Source organism: Sciurus vulgaris, assembly GCF_902686455.1.
Source record: "Sciurus vulgaris genome assembly, chromosome: 14".
Classification (NCBI taxonomy): Eukaryota; Metazoa; Chordata; class Mammalia; order Rodentia; family Sciuridae; genus Sciurus; species Sciurus vulgaris.
Window position 1 is genome coordinate 63293524 of NC_136475.1, and position 19118 is coordinate 63312641.

A 19118-nucleotide genomic window follows, 5' to 3' on the forward strand; every position below is an offset into this window, starting at 1 on the left:
ATCTGTGGGGAATCTCATCCTTTGAGAGCTAGGCCCACAGGAACTTTCTAGAACCTAGGCCATTTGTTCCATTTGAAAATAACTAGTAAATGAAGACAAAACAAATTTCCTAATATTTGAAAGGTTTTTTTTTTCCCCAAAATATTTTTAAGATTTCAAATAATGGTGTTTTTGATCTCCTCCCTCAGACCTGGAAACATATTTCCACCATTGCTTGGAAGGGGCTTAGTAGCAAGCTGTTTGGCAGAAGTGTCTGTACCTCACCTCTTACCCACAGGGCTACTTAGGAGAGGTGAGCTGCGAGACACCTTCCAAGGAAAGGGAGGCGAAAAGATGAGCCTCTCCACATCAGGCCCAGGTGGAGAGTGGCCTCTCGCTCCTGGGGAATGCTGAGATTCACCCACCCACCTGCTAGGCTGTTCACCTCAAAAGACTTTAATGAAGGGGCTGTTACAGTCCCAGAAGGGGAAGGGGGGTGGCAGTAACCAGTCAAGAGATTTGGAAGGAGAGGGCAGGGTCTGGCATGGAGGGCCAGGTGACGGTCTCAGTGTTCTCTTCTGTCAAGGTAAGGGGCTGGTGCAGGGACACTGCCTTCCTCAGTACCCTTGAGTGGGGGTCACAAGAAAACACATGTCCACAGGTTCCAAGAAAAGGAACACATCTGCGAACAATGAGGTGGCAGGCAGTTGGTGTCCCAGACTGGATGTGCCTCTGCCTTCTATAGGGCATGGCCACTGCTCTCCTCTGCACAGACCTAGAGACACCAGCCTAATGTTCGGAAATTTCCAAAAGAGGCTCTAGGACTGGAGGTGAAGCTCAGTGGCAGAGCACTTGCCTAGGATGCATGAGGTCCTGGGTCCAATTCCCAGAACCTAAAAAAAAAAAATGACATAAATGTGGATTTTTATAAAAAATTGTCTGATTTTGAAAACGTATGAGCTGTAGCGAACTTGTGTAAAAACCAAACAATTCTGTACCCCTGTTCCATGCTTCTGATGGGTCCCTTGGGGTCTGAGAACCCCTGTGCTGAGTGTGTTTGGTTGGGTTCTGCCTCTTTGTGTCCTTTCTTTTAAATTGCAGTTTCCAGGGCTTAAAAACCAAAAAGAAGGGGAGGAAGAAGAGGGTCCACCTGGGCCAGGTGAAGTCTTGAGTTCCCCTTAGCACCTAACACCATAGCCACGTGGGAAGGCGGAGCAAGCCTGCTGTAGCCCAGTGACAGACTTTGACATCAAGTGGGTGAACCTAGTCCTAGTATACACACGCCCAGGCACTTGGCCCAGTGCCTGCTGAGACTGGGGCTGCCCTTGAGACCTCTGACCAGCACAGACATTCTCTGATGACATTTTTTAAATGTTCAGATAAAGAACAAAGACCAATACCCGCCGGCCCCCGCCAACCCCCCCCCCCCCACACACACACACATTCTCCCACCCCAGCTTTCTGCTGGGTTCTTGGAAGCTGGAAAGACTACCCTGCTCCATTTAGACTTCCTTTGGGCCATTTGTCTCTAGGATGGGTCATCTGGGAGTCCTTTTGAGGTTGAGATGGGCATCTAATGGTATGGACATGAAGTGCATTCCCTGGTGGCCTGCCTGGGAATCCCAGCTGTGGACCCTGGCACTGATGCCCCAGGCAGGCAGCAAAGAACGCTGGGCTTCGGGGGTGAAGGGCAGGGGGAGGCAGGGGGCAGAGGGGTTTCCAGCTGCCCCAGGAAAGGTAACAGTAGAGGCAGCAGATGGACCGTGCTTCGGCCCCTGCTAGTTTCCCACGGCTAATTAAAATGCAAGTTCTGGCTCTGCCAAGGGGTAGTGAGAAAGCCTATGGAGTAGACTAGAAATAAATAATGGGGCTGTCTGGAAACATCCCACTGAATCCTCAAGAAACTTAACTGAGGAAAAAGCAGGCAGAGTACTACTCGGATTCGAATACCACCTTTGCCTCCTGGGCCTGCCCTGGCCTGCCTGCCCCTCCTCCCCATCTTCCTCTTCACTGGCAGGTTCAGTCTCCTTGCTGCTGGAGCTCTGGGCTCCTTACTTGTGTCCCAGCTGTGCTGACCTCCAGTACCCTGCCTGGCTGTGTGCCCCCGCCCCGTGAAGCTCTGCCTCCTCCCATCCCACTTCTTGGGTTTGTTTTCGTTTTTGTTTCCCTTTCTGGCCTTTCATTACCACCTCTAATGGTATAATTAGTCTCTGTCATGCACCATCTTGAACTGTTTCCTGACACTTCGTACGTGTCAGCTTGCCTCTGACTAAACTATTCACTTTCTGAGTACAGGGACCAGAATTTTCCTTGTTTCTCAGTGTCCCCCCACACACACAGCAGGCGATCAGTAAATACAGTGGGTAGATAAAAGCTTGGCTAATGGGCGAATGGTCGTGGCAGCACTTGACTCCCTGCCAGCCGACTGAAACTGAGGGATTTTCCACTAAAACAGGGTTCTCTGCTCCAGAGCTGGGGGCAGAGAGAATTCACCCATCACCACTCACTCAGCATTTACTGTGCTGACTTGACCTCCCTTGGGAAGGACTGAGAAGGAGACCTGACCTATGGCTTTAGTCTAAGAGCATCTCCACACGTCTTTAGACTCAGGCTGTGTGCTTTCTTCCCTCTGCTGCAGTACAGGGGACTGAACACAGACCACACCCGTGCTGGGCAAGAGCTCTGTCCCTGAGCTACTCCAGTCCTTTTTGTTTTTTGAGACTGGGCAATTGCTCGCAGGACTGTAGATCAGTTGCGCTCCTCCTGCCTCGGCTCCTGAGTCGCTGGGAGTACGGGTGCACGCCACTGCATTTTGGCACTCTTGCCAAAAATCAGTTGACCAAGCCGATAGGTTGAAACAGGAGGATGGCAAGTTTGAGGCCAACCTGGGCAACTTAGCAAGACTCTGAATCAAAACAAAAATTTCACCAAGGGCTGGGGGTATAGCTCAGTGCTAGAGTGCCCCTGGTTAAATCCCCAGTAACAAAAAAAAAAAAGAAAGAAAACATTATTTGTAAATGTGAGTTTGTTTCTGGACTCCCTGTTCCATTGATCTGTAAGTCTGTCATCTCCATTCTGTTGATCTGTATTATCAGACCTCCTGCTGATACCACACTGTCAAGCTGGGGTGCTGGTAAAGAGCATGCTTAGAATACTCAAGACCCTGGGTTTCATTCACAGGACCACGTGTTTAACACACACGTGTTTAACACACACACACACAAACCCACTACACTATCTTGATTCCCAAAACTTTGTGTGTGGTGAGTTTTAAAACCAGGAAATGTGAGTCCTTCATTTTTTTTTCTTTTTTTCTGGATTGTTTTGGCTATTTTGGATACATAGGCATGCTTGAAACACAGCGTTGCTTGGTTGCATGTTCTGTTTCTTTGGGGGAGTGTGTGTTTAAGTGAAATCCCTTGCCCTCCTCTTCAGCCTCCCCTTCACACAGCACTTGCCAGTAGAGATCTAGGCTGTTCTACTGAGCCATCTTAGTCCTGGGCGAGGTCGTGAACAAGAAGCTCGTGGGGTGCACCTGGCCCTTCAGGCAGGCCATCTAAAGCCAACCAGTCCCACCTCATTCCCTCCTCATCTTGCGTGGTCACATTTGGCTAGTTTTAGTCCTCTCCGGCCACCTCACCCCAGCTGCCCTCTCCTGCCTTTTGCACCCCATCGCTCTGCTGCCCCTTTCTACACGTGATTTATGACAAAATGGTGAAGTAGGCTGCCTGTCCTGTCAGGTGGGGCCAGTGTGGCAGCCTAGGTCTTCCAGGTGGCATCTCCAGTCACCCTTACATGTTCCTATGGACCCAGCAGGAGCTGCAGGCACTGATTTTGCTGGTGGATGAAACTTTTTTCTTCCCTGAAGGGCTTTCAGTCCTTGCCTTAAGGAGGAAGGAAAAAAAAAAAAGGAAGGAAGGTGTGGGAGGGGTGAGTCAGAAGTAGAATTTTCTGGAAGGTCTAAAAATCAGCTGACCTGCTGGTTCCACAATCCTGTGGACCTTTTTCAGAACACAGACCCCAGCTGGCAGTTTGCTTGCTTTTTTTCTTTTATTTATTTTTTTCCCAATGACTTAAGTGATAAAGCCAAATACACCTTTGTGACTGTGGGGTCAGGCAGTTTCCCCTTTGCCTTCCTGCAGGGCGGGGGTAGTTTGTGACTTGAGATGGACTTCACACAGCATCACCACTGACAATGCAACCTGCACACAACCATGCTTCCTCCCTGGCTAAATAGGGATGGGACAGTAGAAGCAAGTGATGATTCAGTAGGAGTAAAGCATTCTTATTATCAAGAATAATACTAGTTACTACTTATTGAATGCCTTCTTTATGCCAGTCTTTGTGTTAGTGCTGAAACTAAATCAAGTGGGATAAATGAAAGATTTTCCGCTGGGCACAGTGGGGCACACCTAGAATCCCAGTGGCTCAGAAGACAGGAAGATCACAAGTTCCAAGCCAGCCTCAGCAACTTAGTGAGACCCTAAGCAACTCAGCCAGACCATGTCCCTAAATAAATTATTAAAAAGAGGGCTGGGATGTGGCTCTGTGGTTAAGCATGTCTGGGTTCAATCCCTGGTACAAAAAAAAAAAAAAAAAAAGATTTCCTCATCTCCAGAGCCATAAACAGGTATGTTTTGAGCATCTGCTCTGTACTGAATCCTAGTTTTAGTTCTTTAGAGGTTTGAAAGAGGCCTTCTCCTTGCAAATTCTCAACCAGTTGACAACTACACAGACCAGTCAGAGGTCAAAATGGAGATTAGATTGCAGATAAAGGCTCAGACCTACAGCCAAAATGCATTTTTGCCCCCTCACCCACCCCTTTTCTCCTCTTTCCTATTTCCCAGTTTAAATTCTGTTTCCAAAAATTGCTGCAGAGTGAGCAACATGGAGAACAGGAACACTAAAGGGCTCTGAGGACGGTGACATCCATCCTTTTAGCCTCTTCCATGATCTAGGCTCTGCCTCTGTGCCTCTGAGTAGTCCTTGTCTGCTGGATGGTCACCCACTCTGTTCAGCTCACCATAAAAACCTGCATCTCAGGAATGTTGAGGCAGATCCTCCCAAGTTTGTGCTTTGCATGCACCATGGAAACTTGTTATCCATTCTGATTTCTTTATAGCCACTTGGAGTTCTATGGGTTACCCCTATCTTAGCCATGGATTTCTCTATCTGTGATCAGGGATGGTAATACCCAGTTTATAGATGTTGCGGGCAGGTGATGTGGCTCAGCAGTAAGCACTGACTAGCATGTACAAGACCACTAGGTTCAATATCCATACATCTCACACACACAGAAAAAGCCAGGTGCAATGGTGTGCCTATAATCCAGCTACTTAGGAGGCTGAGGAAGGAGCAGTCCAAGTTGAGGCCAGTCTGGGCAACTTAGCAAGACCCTGTCTCAAAAAGGGCTAGGGATATAGCACTCACTGGTCAAGCATCCCTGGGTTCAATTTCCAGTACCAACAAAACAACATAGGTTGAAAATCAAGCACTCAGTCAGGACCTGACATATCATAGGCCCTTGGTAGGGCCACCCCAGTAAGCCTGGTTCAGTACCATGGGGAAGCCTTCATCTGTTCTCAATCCCAGACTCTCAACTTTCTCCCTGTGTGCTGAGCAGGTCCCATTGGGGACCAGATAGTCTGTGTGCTGAGGTTGGAAGTAGGGATCTGGAGGAGCTTAGGTCTGAACTGAAAGGCAGGTATTGGTGTGGGAGGGATCTGCAGAGCCCACTGCCGAGTGGGGGACTTGGGTCCTGAGCTTCACGCCTCTGCAGGTTGGGACAGGAGGAGCAGAGTTGGAGGAAGTGTCAACATTTGCCCTCTTATTTAGGACTGTCTGAAGCCAAACTGTGAAGTAAGCAATGGTTTCCACAAGGTACCCCACTTCCTCCTTCAACACCCCATTCTACTCTTTCAGCACCCTGCCTTCAGGCAACCCGGAAGTCAAGGGTCTGAAACAAAATTCTCTCCAAGACTGCAGCAACTATGAGTGAATCGAAACCCATCGCATAATTTTGAATGGCCCCTGAGCTACATATAGTTTTTCCTTTTTTTTTTTTTTTTTGCAGTATTACGAATTGACCCCAGGGGTGCTCTACCACTGAGCTATAAGTCCCAACCCTTTTTATTTTTTATTTTGAGGCAAGATCTTGTTAAGTTGCCCGACCAGCCTTGAACTTGCTATCTTCCTGCTTCAACTTCTCAAATAGGTGGGATTATAGGTGTACCTCACTGCACCTGGCTGGTTTTCACATTTTTAAATGGTTGAAAAAATCAAAAGAATAATGAAATTCAGATTTCAACGTCCATAAATAAGTTTTATTGGAACACAGCCATCTGTTTACATATTGTCTGTGGCTGCTTTGGGCAGAGTTAAGTAGTGGTGACAAAGACCTTAAGGCCTTTACAATCTAAAATATTTACTGTCTGGCCCATGGAGGAAAAATGTACAGCTGCCCTGCTCCAAGGTGCTAGGGCTTTGACGTGTTATGTTCCCAGAAGGCTTTGCTTCCAGAGGAAAGGAAAAACCAGTGAATCTGGTCACAGTGCAGGCCTTCCAGAGGAGACACCTGGTGGGAAACTTCTTCATCCTTCCAGTTATGCTGGAGAGGGAAAGGAGAGAAATGCCTCGTCCTACAGGTGGACCCACTTCTGTCCACACTGGACTAGGGGCATGGAGATGGTGGGGTGCGGACCTGTGGCTCATTCTAGCAGTATAGACAGGAGGGCTCAGGAGGGGATGCACATCCACCCACTCCTGCCCAGCTGGTGGCAGGGATTTATCTGAGACCCTTCATGTTCTCAGAGTCCTGCAGGCTCCCTCACGCGGTCCCAGCAGTACCTTCATTGCTCTCTTCTCCCATCTCTGCAGAATTTGCCTTCTGCCAGGTGGATGCCTCCATCGCTCTCACTTTGGCCTTGGCCGTCCTGTGTGACCTGCTTCCAGCAGTGGGAACCAGCTGGCTCCTGGACTGTCCATCCTGCTGGGATGGCTATTAGGAGAGGGAGATGACCTTGTGGGCTGTGTGGAGAGCACACACCAGGTAATCCTGGGGGACTAAGGGCACGTGTCCTAAACCCACTGGCACTTAGAGGCTTGATGGGCCTAGTGAGCCTGCTGCTACAAGTGTGCTTCTGAATGTTTCATACAGAGCAAGGGACCGATCTGGAGATCCTGCCAGGTGCTGCTGGGGGCGCTGGGAAGACTCTCGCGCTCACTTCTGGCATTCCCATGGCAAACCTTCAGGAAAGCTGGTGAGGGAACTTGGAAAGAAGTTACTTGGATGTTGAGTATAATTATGAATAATGTTCATCCGTCAGCCTTGGAGTTAGTGTTGGGCTCCCCACAGTTAGGTCTATGGGTGAAGCATTTCCAGAGAATTAGGGTCCTTCTGGGAAACTTACTGCTGGGTGGGGGTGCGGCACAGATTGAGATAGGGAAACCGAGGACCCAGACAAGCAACAAAAGCATCCCGAGAACAGAAATTCATCAACCACCAGTGTCTGGCTTTGCTGGCCAATTTGGCATCCCTAGCAGGCCAAGAGTTCAAAAACCAGCCTGTTTACAGGAAATGTGGAGACATGATAAAGTGTTTGTGATAAAATGACCTTGAAAATCTGCAGCATTTTAGAAATCAGGTCTTATACTCAAAGGCTGGTGTCTTGAGCTTGGTAATTCTTTGCTTTTTGGTCTGAGCTGAGATGTGCCTTCCTCCCTCCTCTGATTTCTCCATGTACCTTAAGGTCTAGGGCCTACTTCCTTGTCAAGGTCCCCTTTTCGGCATCAGGCCCCCAAAATATCTTGGCTTTGAACTACAAACAAATCTTTATCAAAGGTCATGTTAAGTCTGGGGGCAAAATTCCTCCCTTGTGGAGAAGTACAAGGAGTGAAAATAGACAGTGACCTTCAAGGCTGCAAGTGGTGAGGCTATGGGTGGTGACAGGTGGGAGTGGGCCCTCTGCCAGGTGGGGGAAGGACACATCTCTTGCTTCTGGCAGGGCCCTGCTTGGTCCGACTGGGACTCATCAACATTCCCTGTAAGGCTGACTTCGGGCGTTTTCATTTGATACAGGAGGAAGAAGACTACCTGTTTGAAAAAGCAGAAGTCAATTTTTGGGCTGAGACCCTGACTTTCGTGAAATACCTCTACAGACACCTCTTCCATGTCTGCAAGTCCAGCTGGCCTCCCTCTAGCTCTGAGAGGCTGTGTCGCCTGCAGAGGACAGTGTCAGAGCAGCGCCACCACCTCTCTCAGCTCTTCAGAGAACTTCCACCCACTGCTGAGTTTTTGAAGACAGTGGAGTTCACCAGACTGCGCATTCAGGAAGAAAGGACATTGGCTGGCCTGAGGCTGCTGGCCTTTCTGGAAGGAAAAGAAGGGGAAGTTCCCTTGTGCTCAGGGGCTCAAACCCTCCTGCAGAAGCCAGTCACTAACTCCCAAGAACAGGGGCAGCACGTTGAAGGAAGGCTTTGGCTCCAGATGCAGTGGTGCTCGCCTATAATCCCAGCCACTCTGGAGGCAGAGGCAGCAGGAGTCGCAAGTTTGAGCCAGCTTTGGCAATTTAGCAAGACCCTCTCTCAAAATAAAGGAAAAAAAAATTTTAAAGGGCTGGGGATCAGGTTCAGTAAGCACACATAAGGCCCAAGGTTCATCCCCAGTATTTCTCTAAATCTGCAAGAATACATCAAACATAAATTCAACTATTTTCCCTCATGCCTGCTCCATTTCCGTGAGTCTAGGCTTGCAGAAACATGTCAAACAAATTCAGCTGTTTTCCCTTCATACCTCCCCCACTGCTGTAAGTCTAGGTTTCTGTCACTTCCTACAGGGGAGATTTTTCTTCAGTTCACTCATTCAAGGCAGCCTAGTTTATTGCAGCTACTGTAGGAAGTGAGGCTACCACACTGAATATTTACTCTGTCCCCAGGTGCAGGCCACCTGCAGACCTGAATTACCCTTTTCTGTCCCCCAGGACTGCTAATGTCCAATATAGCCGCCCTCTTTTCTGTGAATTGACTACACAGAATTGAGTTCTAACATACACATAACTCCCCCTGGTTTTTTTTTTTTTTTTACTATGTAGGGGATGGATTAGTTGGGAAACAGCTCTTTGGTCAGATTTCTAAATTTTATTCAATTTTAGCAAAGCAGAAAGATGTTCCAAAAGTTGGATCCTGGGAGAATTAAATAAGAATCAACCTTATGCAAATAATTTCTTTTTTAACTGCACGTGTAAGTCCTGAGGTTGCCTACACATTCCATCCTGATTATTAAGAGAATCATGGAGAGTCCCTCCAATCTCCCCCCAAAATATGTGCTAATGCTAGGAAACCTGATTTTGCCACCCCGTGAAAGCATGTAGTTTGGTTGAACACAGGGAAAGGAGAGCCAAACCAAATGATTTTTCCATTTTTACGCTTACACTGTTTACCATCATGTGCTTGGTAGCAGTAACAGGATTCTCATTTAAGATGCCAGCAAACACTATCCATTTCAATGATTTAATCTAGAAACCTTAAAGGTTTTTTGCCTTTCCAAGCCCAGCCCAGTCCTCTTCCTCAGATACCCAGCAGGTGGCACTCTTGCATACATTTTGCTATTGGTCTTGCATCTTGCCATTTTTAATTTACACTTTCAGTGTTACCAACAGTTATCTTGAGATCATAGCCCCGTCCGCTTCAGTTATCCGAAAAGGCCAGTTAGGGTCTGTGAATTTTTTTAAATACTTCTCAGGTTGAGTAACAATTATGTTGAAGGTCTGAAGGTACAGAGTTCAGAGGACAGAGTTCAATATGGCCACTTCTATAGCAGAAGAGCTAAGATTTCAAGTATAATTTGTTTCTCTGAGAGAAAACTACCCAACCCTAAAAACATGGCCCTGCTAGAAGCATGGAGAAAGGGTTCTGCAGGAAGCAGTGGAAAGAAGTCAACTCCATATCCAAAGTTCCATCCTGAAGAGAACAGGAAATTCCCTGGGTGGTTTCACAGCCATTCAGCCCCAAATGTGTTTTTTGTGATCCTGAATTAATTACCTAGTTAGGCATCTGTGTAGCCCACACCTGATGGAGAGCTGCCAACCTAACACCTCTTTTTTGTTCTAAGGTCTAGCTGGTATGAAGTCAGGGATTGGTGGGGTAATTTGGTAATAACCATGGGAGAATAGTTCTGATGGGGGTCCAACAAAGCCCAGCTCACTGGAAAAGGGGCACTCCTCCTTTCCCCATTTGAAATGAAATAAAAGCAGGTATGTAATAGTAAAAATATTTTACACTAGCAGGTACTCTGTACATAGCATATAATAGAACATGTACACATGTTATCTCTAGAATCCTACCAGGTCTACACAGTGGGTGTTCTCACCACTGTTGACTGGGAATTATCTGATTTTGATCTTGGCTGACTATGGCCAGTCTGGAGGGCTGGAGGGACAGATGTTTATTCACTGGTTTTGTATCTAAAATTTTTGTACTAACCTAATAGCAGTGGCTCGGGAACTGGCTGCTTCACACTTTCCTGAACATTCACCAAAGAAACCTTGAAGACTACTCTCAGGCCCTAAACTCTTAGGTTTGGGGTCATTTCAACAAAGAATAAAGCAGCATAAGCCAGTTGCCCACCCATCTAGAAGCCAGTGCATATCGGTGCAAAGAGTGAAGAAGTCACCTCTGCTGAGAGTCACCCCCTACTCTTGACTCTGAACTCTACGGTCCAAGATTTGGGTGGCCCCTGGCTCTATACTCATGTTTCTGTAGCCCACCATCCATCTGGTGGTAGCCAAGGCCTGGCTTTATTGGCATGCTTTGCCAATCTGTTTTAATGCATCAGATAGCTTGTACTTGTATGCCTTTTATACACCTTCACAGATACCACATTGCACTTTTGACAAAGGTGAGGGATGAGTAAAGAAAATTTTATCTTCTTTATCTTTGTTTTACAAGTAAGGAAACCTAAGTACCAAAGAGATTATGTGATTTGCTGAACCACATGACTTACCGGGGCAAGGCCTGAACTCCAACCCTACATTTCTGCCCTTCCAGCCTTGCCCTGGACTCCAGCTCCCTGAGCAGACGGAGAGTACAGAGGTGGGAAATGCACACAGCACTCCTGTGCCTTGAGTGACAGGCCTACTTCCTTCCCTCCCAGGATAACTGACAGAGTAGACTGAGTACAAGCAGATGAGAAAGATCAATTTAGGAGGGGTTTCCGGGTCAAGCCTCCTTCCCTGGCAGGTCCTGGACTTTTTAAGCTTAGGCAGGCCTAAGTGGGTGAATTCGTGGGCCAGGCTCCAGCTTTTGTGCAACTGGTACTGAGAAGTGCCCTGACCAGACTCCAGATGGGCAGAGAAGGGCTATCGGCGGCGGCCTTTAGCCTCACCTGGGCGCTAGGTGGGGGTGTCTGCTCCGTCTCCTGTCTGGAGCAGGGGCCCATTGGCAAAGCGCCTTTCCCAGAGCAAGCTCTTGGGCTGCCGATAGCAACAGGGGGTGCCCCCACTTTGGCCACGGAGCTGCTGCTGCGGAATTCTGCAAACCGTTCAGAGTTAAGCGGGGCACTTTGGCCCCACCCCCTAGCCCCCACGGGGACGGTGAGGACTTGGATGGCGCGACAGGTCAGGCTACAACTAGGCAGGAAGCCTTGGCCAGCAGCTGTACCCCAATTCCCGGGAGGGTTAGGGAACACCAAGCCGACCCGCGGACGGAAGGGGTAGAGGAGGTCGCTTCCATGCCGGTACTGCTCTCCCTGCTTCCCTCCCGTCCTCCGAGTCAGCTCCCCCGCCCCGGACGCCCCGCGCCACTCCGCGCCTTTGGCTCAGGCTCAAGGTCTTGTGATGTGATTAGCAAAGCCAGCGCCTTGTCCTCAGTCACTCAGTCCTGCCCAGCAGGCCCCGGCTCTCAAGCCCTGTTTACTGAGCTTGGGCGGGGAGAGGGGCGGAGAAACGAGCCCGGACTCCTCTGGGCTAGACTGCCGTGGCAGCCGCCCGCGTGGCCACTCCTGTCCCCACCCCCATGAGTCTCCACGTGCAGCCAGGCCTGAGCCGCCACCTACGGGACTCAGGCCCAAAGCCCCTGCCGCCTTGTCTGTAGACCCTTGCCAACTCGCTCGAACCAGGCAAATGGTTGTATTTTGCAATTCCCGCGCCCAGTACAAAACTGAGGGTCGAGATAAAAGCTGCACAAGTCCGCCTAACAGGATCGGGCGGGGAAAGACACGTCCAGAATTGCAGAACCCCAGCCACATTGAACGTGCTGGGGCTTTCCAACAGTGCAACCCCAGAGGCGGAGACAGCGGTATCTTCCCGCCGCCACCCAGCAGAACCCAACTGGGCCCAGCTCCGCACGCCGCCCCAGCGCCCGGGCAGCCTGCCCCGCCCCGAGGCCTCCCGCCCCCTCCCTCCGAGGAAAAAAAAATTGGCGGCGGCCAATGGGAAGCCAGCAAAGCGCTTGACGTCCGCGAGCCGGCGGGCGGCGTTGCCTGGAGACCCCGGCGGGGTCAACGTTCTGTCCCCTCCCCCGGCGCGCCCGCCCCGCGGCTGCAGCACTCCTGGGCTCTATATAGGGCGCGCGCTCGCGGGCCGCGGAGTTCCAGCAGTCCGCGAGCTGCCGTCGGCTCCGCGCGGGGGGGGCGGGCCGGGCACCCCGGGGCGCCGAGGAGCGCTCTTTGCTTCTTTTCCTTTCCCCCCCACTCCGCACTCCAGGGCACCCTCTGCCCAGTCCACGCTGCTTCCTTCTCCCTCTCTTCTCGGCCCCCAGCAAACTTTCGGTCCCTCCCCGCCCCTCGCCCGTTATTCGTCGTGGCTCGAGCTCGGCCGCGCCGCCCCGAGGGCTCCTCCCAACCTCCCTGCCGGCAGCTCCGACCATTACAGGACCCAGAAACATGTCGACCACGCTTCTGTCGGCCTTCTACGATATCGACTTCTTGTGCAAGGTACGCGGGGGAGCAGGGAGGGAGGCAGGCAGGCAGAAGCGCTTCGAGTTCCCAGACTTTGCTGTCCGACCTCGCCTTTTGGAGGACTTCTTCCACCTTGACTTTTCTGGTTGGGAAAAATCCTGGAGTTTGCAGTAGAGTGTGCTAGCGCCTTGTGGGCGGGGAGAAGGCGCAAGGAGGGCGGAAGGGAAGAAGGGAGCGGCCGTAGCTGTTTAGTTTCTCCGGAGCCGACCGCGGCCACGCTGCTCAGGGCTTCCCGGACAGTGTTTGCGCCGCCCACCCACCCCAGCGGCCCTCGGGCCGAGGATCACATGTCGAAAGCCAGCGCGGCCCAGGTGGGCGTCCTCCACTCTTCCGTTCCTCGCAGCGTGAACTTGGTTTCTTTTGCGCGTGCATGGGTGTAAGCAGAGGCGAAATCCGCAGCGGGGGGAGAGGGAGGGAGGAAGCCGAAGGCTGGGACTTACTCTGCAGCCCCAGCACCTCTCCCCTTCCGATTTTCACCCCTTCCCCGCTCCCCTCTGGCAGACGGAGAAATCCCTGGCCAACCTCAATCTGAACAACATGCTGGACAAGAAGGCCGTGGGGACGCCGGTGGCCGCTGCCCCCAGCTCGAGCTTCACGCCCGGCTTCCTCCGACGGCACTCGGCCAGCAACCTGCACGCGCTCGCCCACCCCGCGCCCAACCCCGGCAGCTGCTCGCCCAAGTTCCCGGGCGCCGCTAACGGCAGCAGCTGCGGCAGCACGGCAGCGGGCGGCCCGGCCTCCTACGGCCCCCTCAAGGAGCCGTCGGGGGGAGGCGGCGGCACGGCGCTGCTCAACAAGGAGAACAAATTCCGGGACCGCTCGTTCAGCGAGAACGGCGAGCGCAGCCAGCACCTCCTGCACCTGCAGCAGCAGCAGAAGGGAGGCGGCGGTTCGCAGATCAATTCCACGCGCTACAAGACGGAGCTGTGCCGGCCCTTCGAGGAGAGCGGCACGTGCAAGTACGGGGAGAAGTGCCAGTTCGCGCACGGCTTCCACGAGCTGCGCAGCCTGACCCGGCACCCCAAGTACAAAACGGAGCTATGCCGCACCTTCCACACCATCGGCTTCTGCCCCTATGGGCCGCGCTGCCACTTCATCCACAACGCGGACGAGCGGCGGCCTGCGCCTTCAGGGGGCGCCTCAGGGGACCTGCGCACCTTCGGCGCCCGCGACGCGCTGCACCTGGGCTTCCCGCGGGAGCCGCGGCCCAAGCTACACCACAGCCTCAGCTTCTCGGGCTTCCCGTCCGGCCACCACCAGCCCCCGGGGGGCCTTGAGTCGCCTCTGCTGCTCGACAGCCCTACGTCCCGCACGCCGCCACCGCCCTCCTGCTCTTCGGCCTCGTCCTGCTCCTCCTCCGCCTCCTCCTGCTCCTCGGCCTCTGCGGCCTCCACGCCCTCCGGCGCCCCGACGTGCTGCGCCTCCGCAGCGGCTGCGGCCGCCGCCGCACTGCTCTACGGCAGCGGGGGCGCCGAGGACCTGCTCGCTCCGGGACCCCCGTGCGCCGCCTGCTCGGCCTCGTGTGCCAACAACGCCTTCGCCTTCGGCCCGGAGCTGAGCAGCCTCATCACGCCGCTGGCCATCCAGACCCACAACTTCGCCGCCGCGGCCGCCGCCTACTATCGCAGCCAGCAGCAGGGCCTGGCGCCCCCCGCGCAGCCCCCGGCGCCGCCCGGCGCGCCCCTCCCTGCCAGTGCGGCTGCGCCCCCCTCGCCGCCCTTCAGCTTCCAGCTGCCGCGCCGCCTGTCCGACTCGCCCGTGTTCGACGCGCCCCCCAGCCCCCCGGACTCGCTGTCCGACCGCGACAGCTACTTGAGCGGCTCCCTGAGCTCGGGCAGCCTCAGCGGCTCCGAGTCCCCGAGCCTCGACCCGGGCCGCCGCCTGCCCATCTTCAGCCGCCTCTCCATCTCCGACGACTGAGGCAAGAGGGCGCCAGTGAGGAGGAGGAGGAGGGGAAAGACCGTGCTGGGGTGTTGGAGGCGCCCTCGCCATCTCGCCCCCGGGTGGGGGCTCCGGGTGGGATGACAAAGCCACAGGCAGACTTGCAGGCCCCACCGAGCACTTGGACTCGAACTCTGCGCTGGGAGGGGCCCCCTCCCTTTTCGGTTTTCCCTTGTTTATTATTATTATTTTTATTATTATTATTGCAAAGTTTCATTCTTGTTGAGCAAAAAAGGCCAACGAACTTTTTGTATCGATGAACAAAATATTCACAACGGGGCAGTTGTGATGCGAATAAGAACAAAAAGCCAAACACTTAAAACTTTTTTAGGTCTCCAATGAGTTTGGGACTCTAGGAAAAATCAACCCAGCACCAGCAGCTACCAACCACCATTCCAGCTCTTCACTTGAAAAGCATTAGAGTCCAGATGTGGGAACTTCTTATCTTGAAAGAAGTTCTTAATTATCTCAGACCAGTGTAAACAAACCAGCCAGCCACCACCTTGCTAAACTATAAGCTTTTAGAATGCAATATTCTGCCAAGAATATGCCTTGATAGTGCCCTCGGCCCCATAGGTTTTTCTGGGGGAGGGGTTTGTTTGTCTGCTTGCTTTTTGTTTTTAACAAAGTGATATGTGTCTGGGGGAGGGGGACAAACCCTTGCATTCCAAAGTTTCATACTGGTTTCATTGCCACCACTTAGTGGAAGTTTAGTTTAGGACCATTTTGTCTGCTCTCTGGAAGCCTTGGGCAGAGCTTAGTTTGTAATTGTTGGGGAATAACTGCTGAATTTTTAGCTGTTTTGAGTTGATTCGCACCACTGCACCACAACTCAATATGAAAAAAACTATTTAACTTATTTATTATCTTGTGAAAAGTATACATTGAAAATTTTGTTCATACTGTATTTATCGAGTATGATGAAAAGCAATAGATATATATTCTTTTATTATGTTAAATTATGATTGCCATTATTAATCGGCAAAATGTGGAGTGTATGTTCTTTTCACAGTAATATATGCCTTTTGTAACTTCACTTGGTTATTTTATTGTAAATGAGTAAAAAAATCTTAATTTAAGAGATTGTATGTAATATTTATTTCATTAATTTCTTTCCTTGTTTACGTAAATTTCGAAAGATTGCATGATTTCTTTACAGAAATCTATCTTGATGCTGTGGAAGTAGTTTGAGGAATATCTTATGAGTTTTCTTAGAATGTATAATGGTTGTAGCCTATCCAACTTTAAAGGAAAAAAAAGAATGACCACATACTTTGCAATCAGGCTTACATGTGGCATACTTTTCTAATTCCAACTTTATAAACTAGCAAAAAAAAAAAAAAATGTTTGCTGATTCCACCAGTTCTACTGTGACATACTCTTGGGTATAAAGACATGTAGCAATAATGGGGGGGTAGTCTCACAGTGCCTTCAGAAGGGCCCGAACTTGCCTTAAATCTTCCTCAACCAAATAAGTATTTTGTTTATTAGTGCTTGAGAGAATTTGAATGTAGGATGGGTTCAACTGCACAAAAGGAAAAGATTTTTACCACTTTTTTTATATAGCTATAAAGAGAAGAGGCCACCTCTTAGCGCTGAAATGATATGTAGTACATGATATGCCTTGTTTAATTACAGAAAATTCCAAAACTTGTACTATTTTTTTTTTTTTTTTTTTTTTTTTCTTTCGGTGTAGAAAGGCAGGAATGTCTCGAGCTTTCCTGGACGTCGGCTGAATGAGTAGTAGCTTAGTTTGTATGTAGGTACAGTTGGAGCACTATGTATGTACTCTCTGGACTACTTTGACAGAAGTAGGTTTTTGAATGTAACAAGATAAGTCAACTTGAGTTGTAATATATTTTGGGGAATCAGTTCACTACAAATTGTGACTGTAAACATTGTACTGTAAATGTTTTGTAGTTTTCCCCCAATAAAATCTTTTGGAAAAAAAATTAATGTGTAAAGTAGCTTTCTTTTTTAAACAGAAGTGTCTAGATTCATGGTCTTGTCAGGCAGTCGCCTCGGTCGAGAGGGTGGGGAGAGGATGTGGGTAGCTGACAGAGCTCAGAAGAGCCTACATTTACTTGTATGTGTATTTATTTTATAGCAAGCCCTTTCAACTTAAAAAAAAAAAATGTTATTTGGACTGTCAAGGGCATTAGTTAGCTGTTCCCTTTAGTAATAAGATGCATCCCAGTGTTGGCTGACTGGCTGGTGGCAGGGCCTGACGGGAGACCTCAAGGGGTGTGGCCCGCCTGTGAGTCACCCTGAGGATCACATGGCTGCAGTGGCAGCTGAAGGTCTGATTTTTCTCTGGGATTCCTGCCCACTGGTGGCCCAAAGGGCCTTAGAGTGCTGAGCTAGAGGTGCAGTTTAGGCCTGGCTTGGAGAATTGGGGCTTTGCCTGGACTTTGGAAAGCCCAGTGGTGTCCTCGTGGAGAGAAGAGGGGGAGGGAGGATTAGGCAGGTTAAACTTCTATCTGGATGATGTTTGTTTATGCAGACAACTTCCTCTGGGAATGAGCAAATACAAGTTATTTATGCAAAAGGAATTAGTGTCTGGGTTTTGGACCTTTATAAGAGGCCAGAAAGCAAATTCAACCCAGGCCTGTAGAAAAAAGAAAAAGACTGCATCATTTTGCCTGCTGTTCTCTAAACAGTCGAGCAAACTTTTACTATGGTGACTCCAGTTTTTTTCCTACTGACTTTTTTAAACAATCATTTTAAAAACAAAATCAAGCTCACAAATCGTTTTCTCCCCCCCCCCCCCTTGCACACACACAGATCAGACACTTTTTCCAAAGTAGGTAAGAGATTTAGCAATATGCGTTCTTATCAACAACAGCTGGGCTCTATCAACCAATCCCCTCTCCTATGCATCCCCTCTCCCTGGCCCTGCCCTAGCCAGGGTCTCTTGTGACTCACAGCTGAGCAGGGAGGGGTGGGGGTGTCTGGTGGATACGCCAGGACTAGGCAGCTGTTTCGTGTTAACGATGATGGCGCTGGTGTTCACTGGAGCGTTTTGGTGCTTGGCCCACGCTGCCAAAGGGGACAGGGAGCAGTTTCAAAGTTCTCCCAGATGCTGGGCCTCAGCAGCAGGGGAGGGGAGGGGAAACCTGGGGCCAAAGAGGGCTCAGGCTGGGTGAAGACCCTGCAGGCTCCCTGGCCTCTCCACTATAAGGAATGTGCAATGGGGAGGAAACTTCTAAAATGTGGTGCTGTTTAGGCCAAGCTCTATTTCAAAGGCCTCGTTTCCACTTCACTCCCAAGCTTCTTTTTCTAAAGGAGTACTTTTTGGTCAGCTGGAATGTTAGATTTCTTATGGGCTGAGCCCCGTTCGTTTTTAAACATTGGTCCATTTGAAAGCCCAGCTGCTAGGATCTGAAGTTTCGTATTTTAGACTCAGTGGAGCGTGGCAATCTAGGGGGATCATTCAGAAATTTCCCCTCGCCGCTTCTCAATGGAGGGTACTGGTCATTGTCCTTCTGCAGTGACTGGAATGAACAACAAACACAACTTGACTAGTGCTTCAGCACCCTCAGGACAGTTTTCTTGCAAATTCAGGAAATAGAAGTAAAACTTGCAAGTAAGGGCAAACCAGGATTCCCCTAGGGAATGGAGAGTGGAACTAAAACTGGCTCCAAGACTGAGTCAGGATACAGGTCTCTTGTGATCAGTTGTGAACATGAGCCCAGAATGTGACAGTGTTCAGTGTCTTCACAGTGACATTTCCTACTGGCTGTTTGAAGACTAAGGTGTTTTTTTAATCTGCCCAAATTGCATGTGCCACCTTCTAGATTATTTCAGAGAAAGGACTTGTGCATGCACATATTTTCCACCCCTCACACTGAATCTCCTGCTGGATGTGTAAAAGGAAGAACAAAACCCCACACATACAAAAAAACCATTGAGAAGCCAAAGCTGTGCACTGTCCTATGGGATAGATAGAGGATTGTGAGCCCTGTGGTGGCTCAGAAGCCCGGATAACAGCCAGGCCTGGTGGGCTCCCGACACAGGAAAGACAAGAAGGCATAGGTCATGCCTGCCAGGTCGGTCCCAGCACCAGGCTTGTCGGTGTTGAAATCTTCCTGGAGGTCTCGGAAAAATGGTAATAAAGTGCATATGTGCAAGGAGGAACAAACACGCGGCCCCAGAGAGCCCAGAGAGCATTGCCCCTTGGAAAGGAACCGTCCCCAGGCACCCACGGTCCTCCAGCTTTGCTTGTGGTGACGAGTGAGGGTAGACG

General features: G+C 50.5%; 2 protein-coding genes and 1 long non-coding RNA gene across 3 annotated transcripts in view; 2 read left to right on the forward strand and 1 right to left on the reverse strand.

The window, feature by feature from the left end:
- Positions 1–8551, forward strand: part of THADA (THADA armadillo repeat containing) — a 313149-nt gene extending 304598 nt beyond the window's left edge. Inside the window, 5 exon segments of the mRNA XM_079109756.1 lie at positions 6856–6926; positions 6928–6939; positions 6941–7027; positions 8057–8366; positions 8369–8551. Coding sequence (XP_078965882.1) covers positions 6856–6926; positions 6928–6939; positions 6941–7027; positions 8057–8366; positions 8369–8418 — 530 coding nt within the window. The 3' untranslated portion in view covers positions 8419–8551.
- Positions 1–19118, reverse strand: part of LOC306643572 — a 29867-nt gene that overhangs the window by 10527 nt on the left and 222 nt on the right. The window lies entirely within an intron of this gene.
- Positions 12546–16134, forward strand: ZFP36L2 (ZFP36 ring finger protein like 2). The gene is made up of 2 exons (XM_079109775.1): positions 12546–12907; positions 13433–16134. Exons 1-2 carry the CDS (start codon positions 12857–12859, stop codon positions 14849–14851), a joined length of 1470 nt encoding a protein of 489 aa, XP_078965901.1. The 5' UTR covers positions 12546–12856; the 3' UTR covers positions 14852–16134.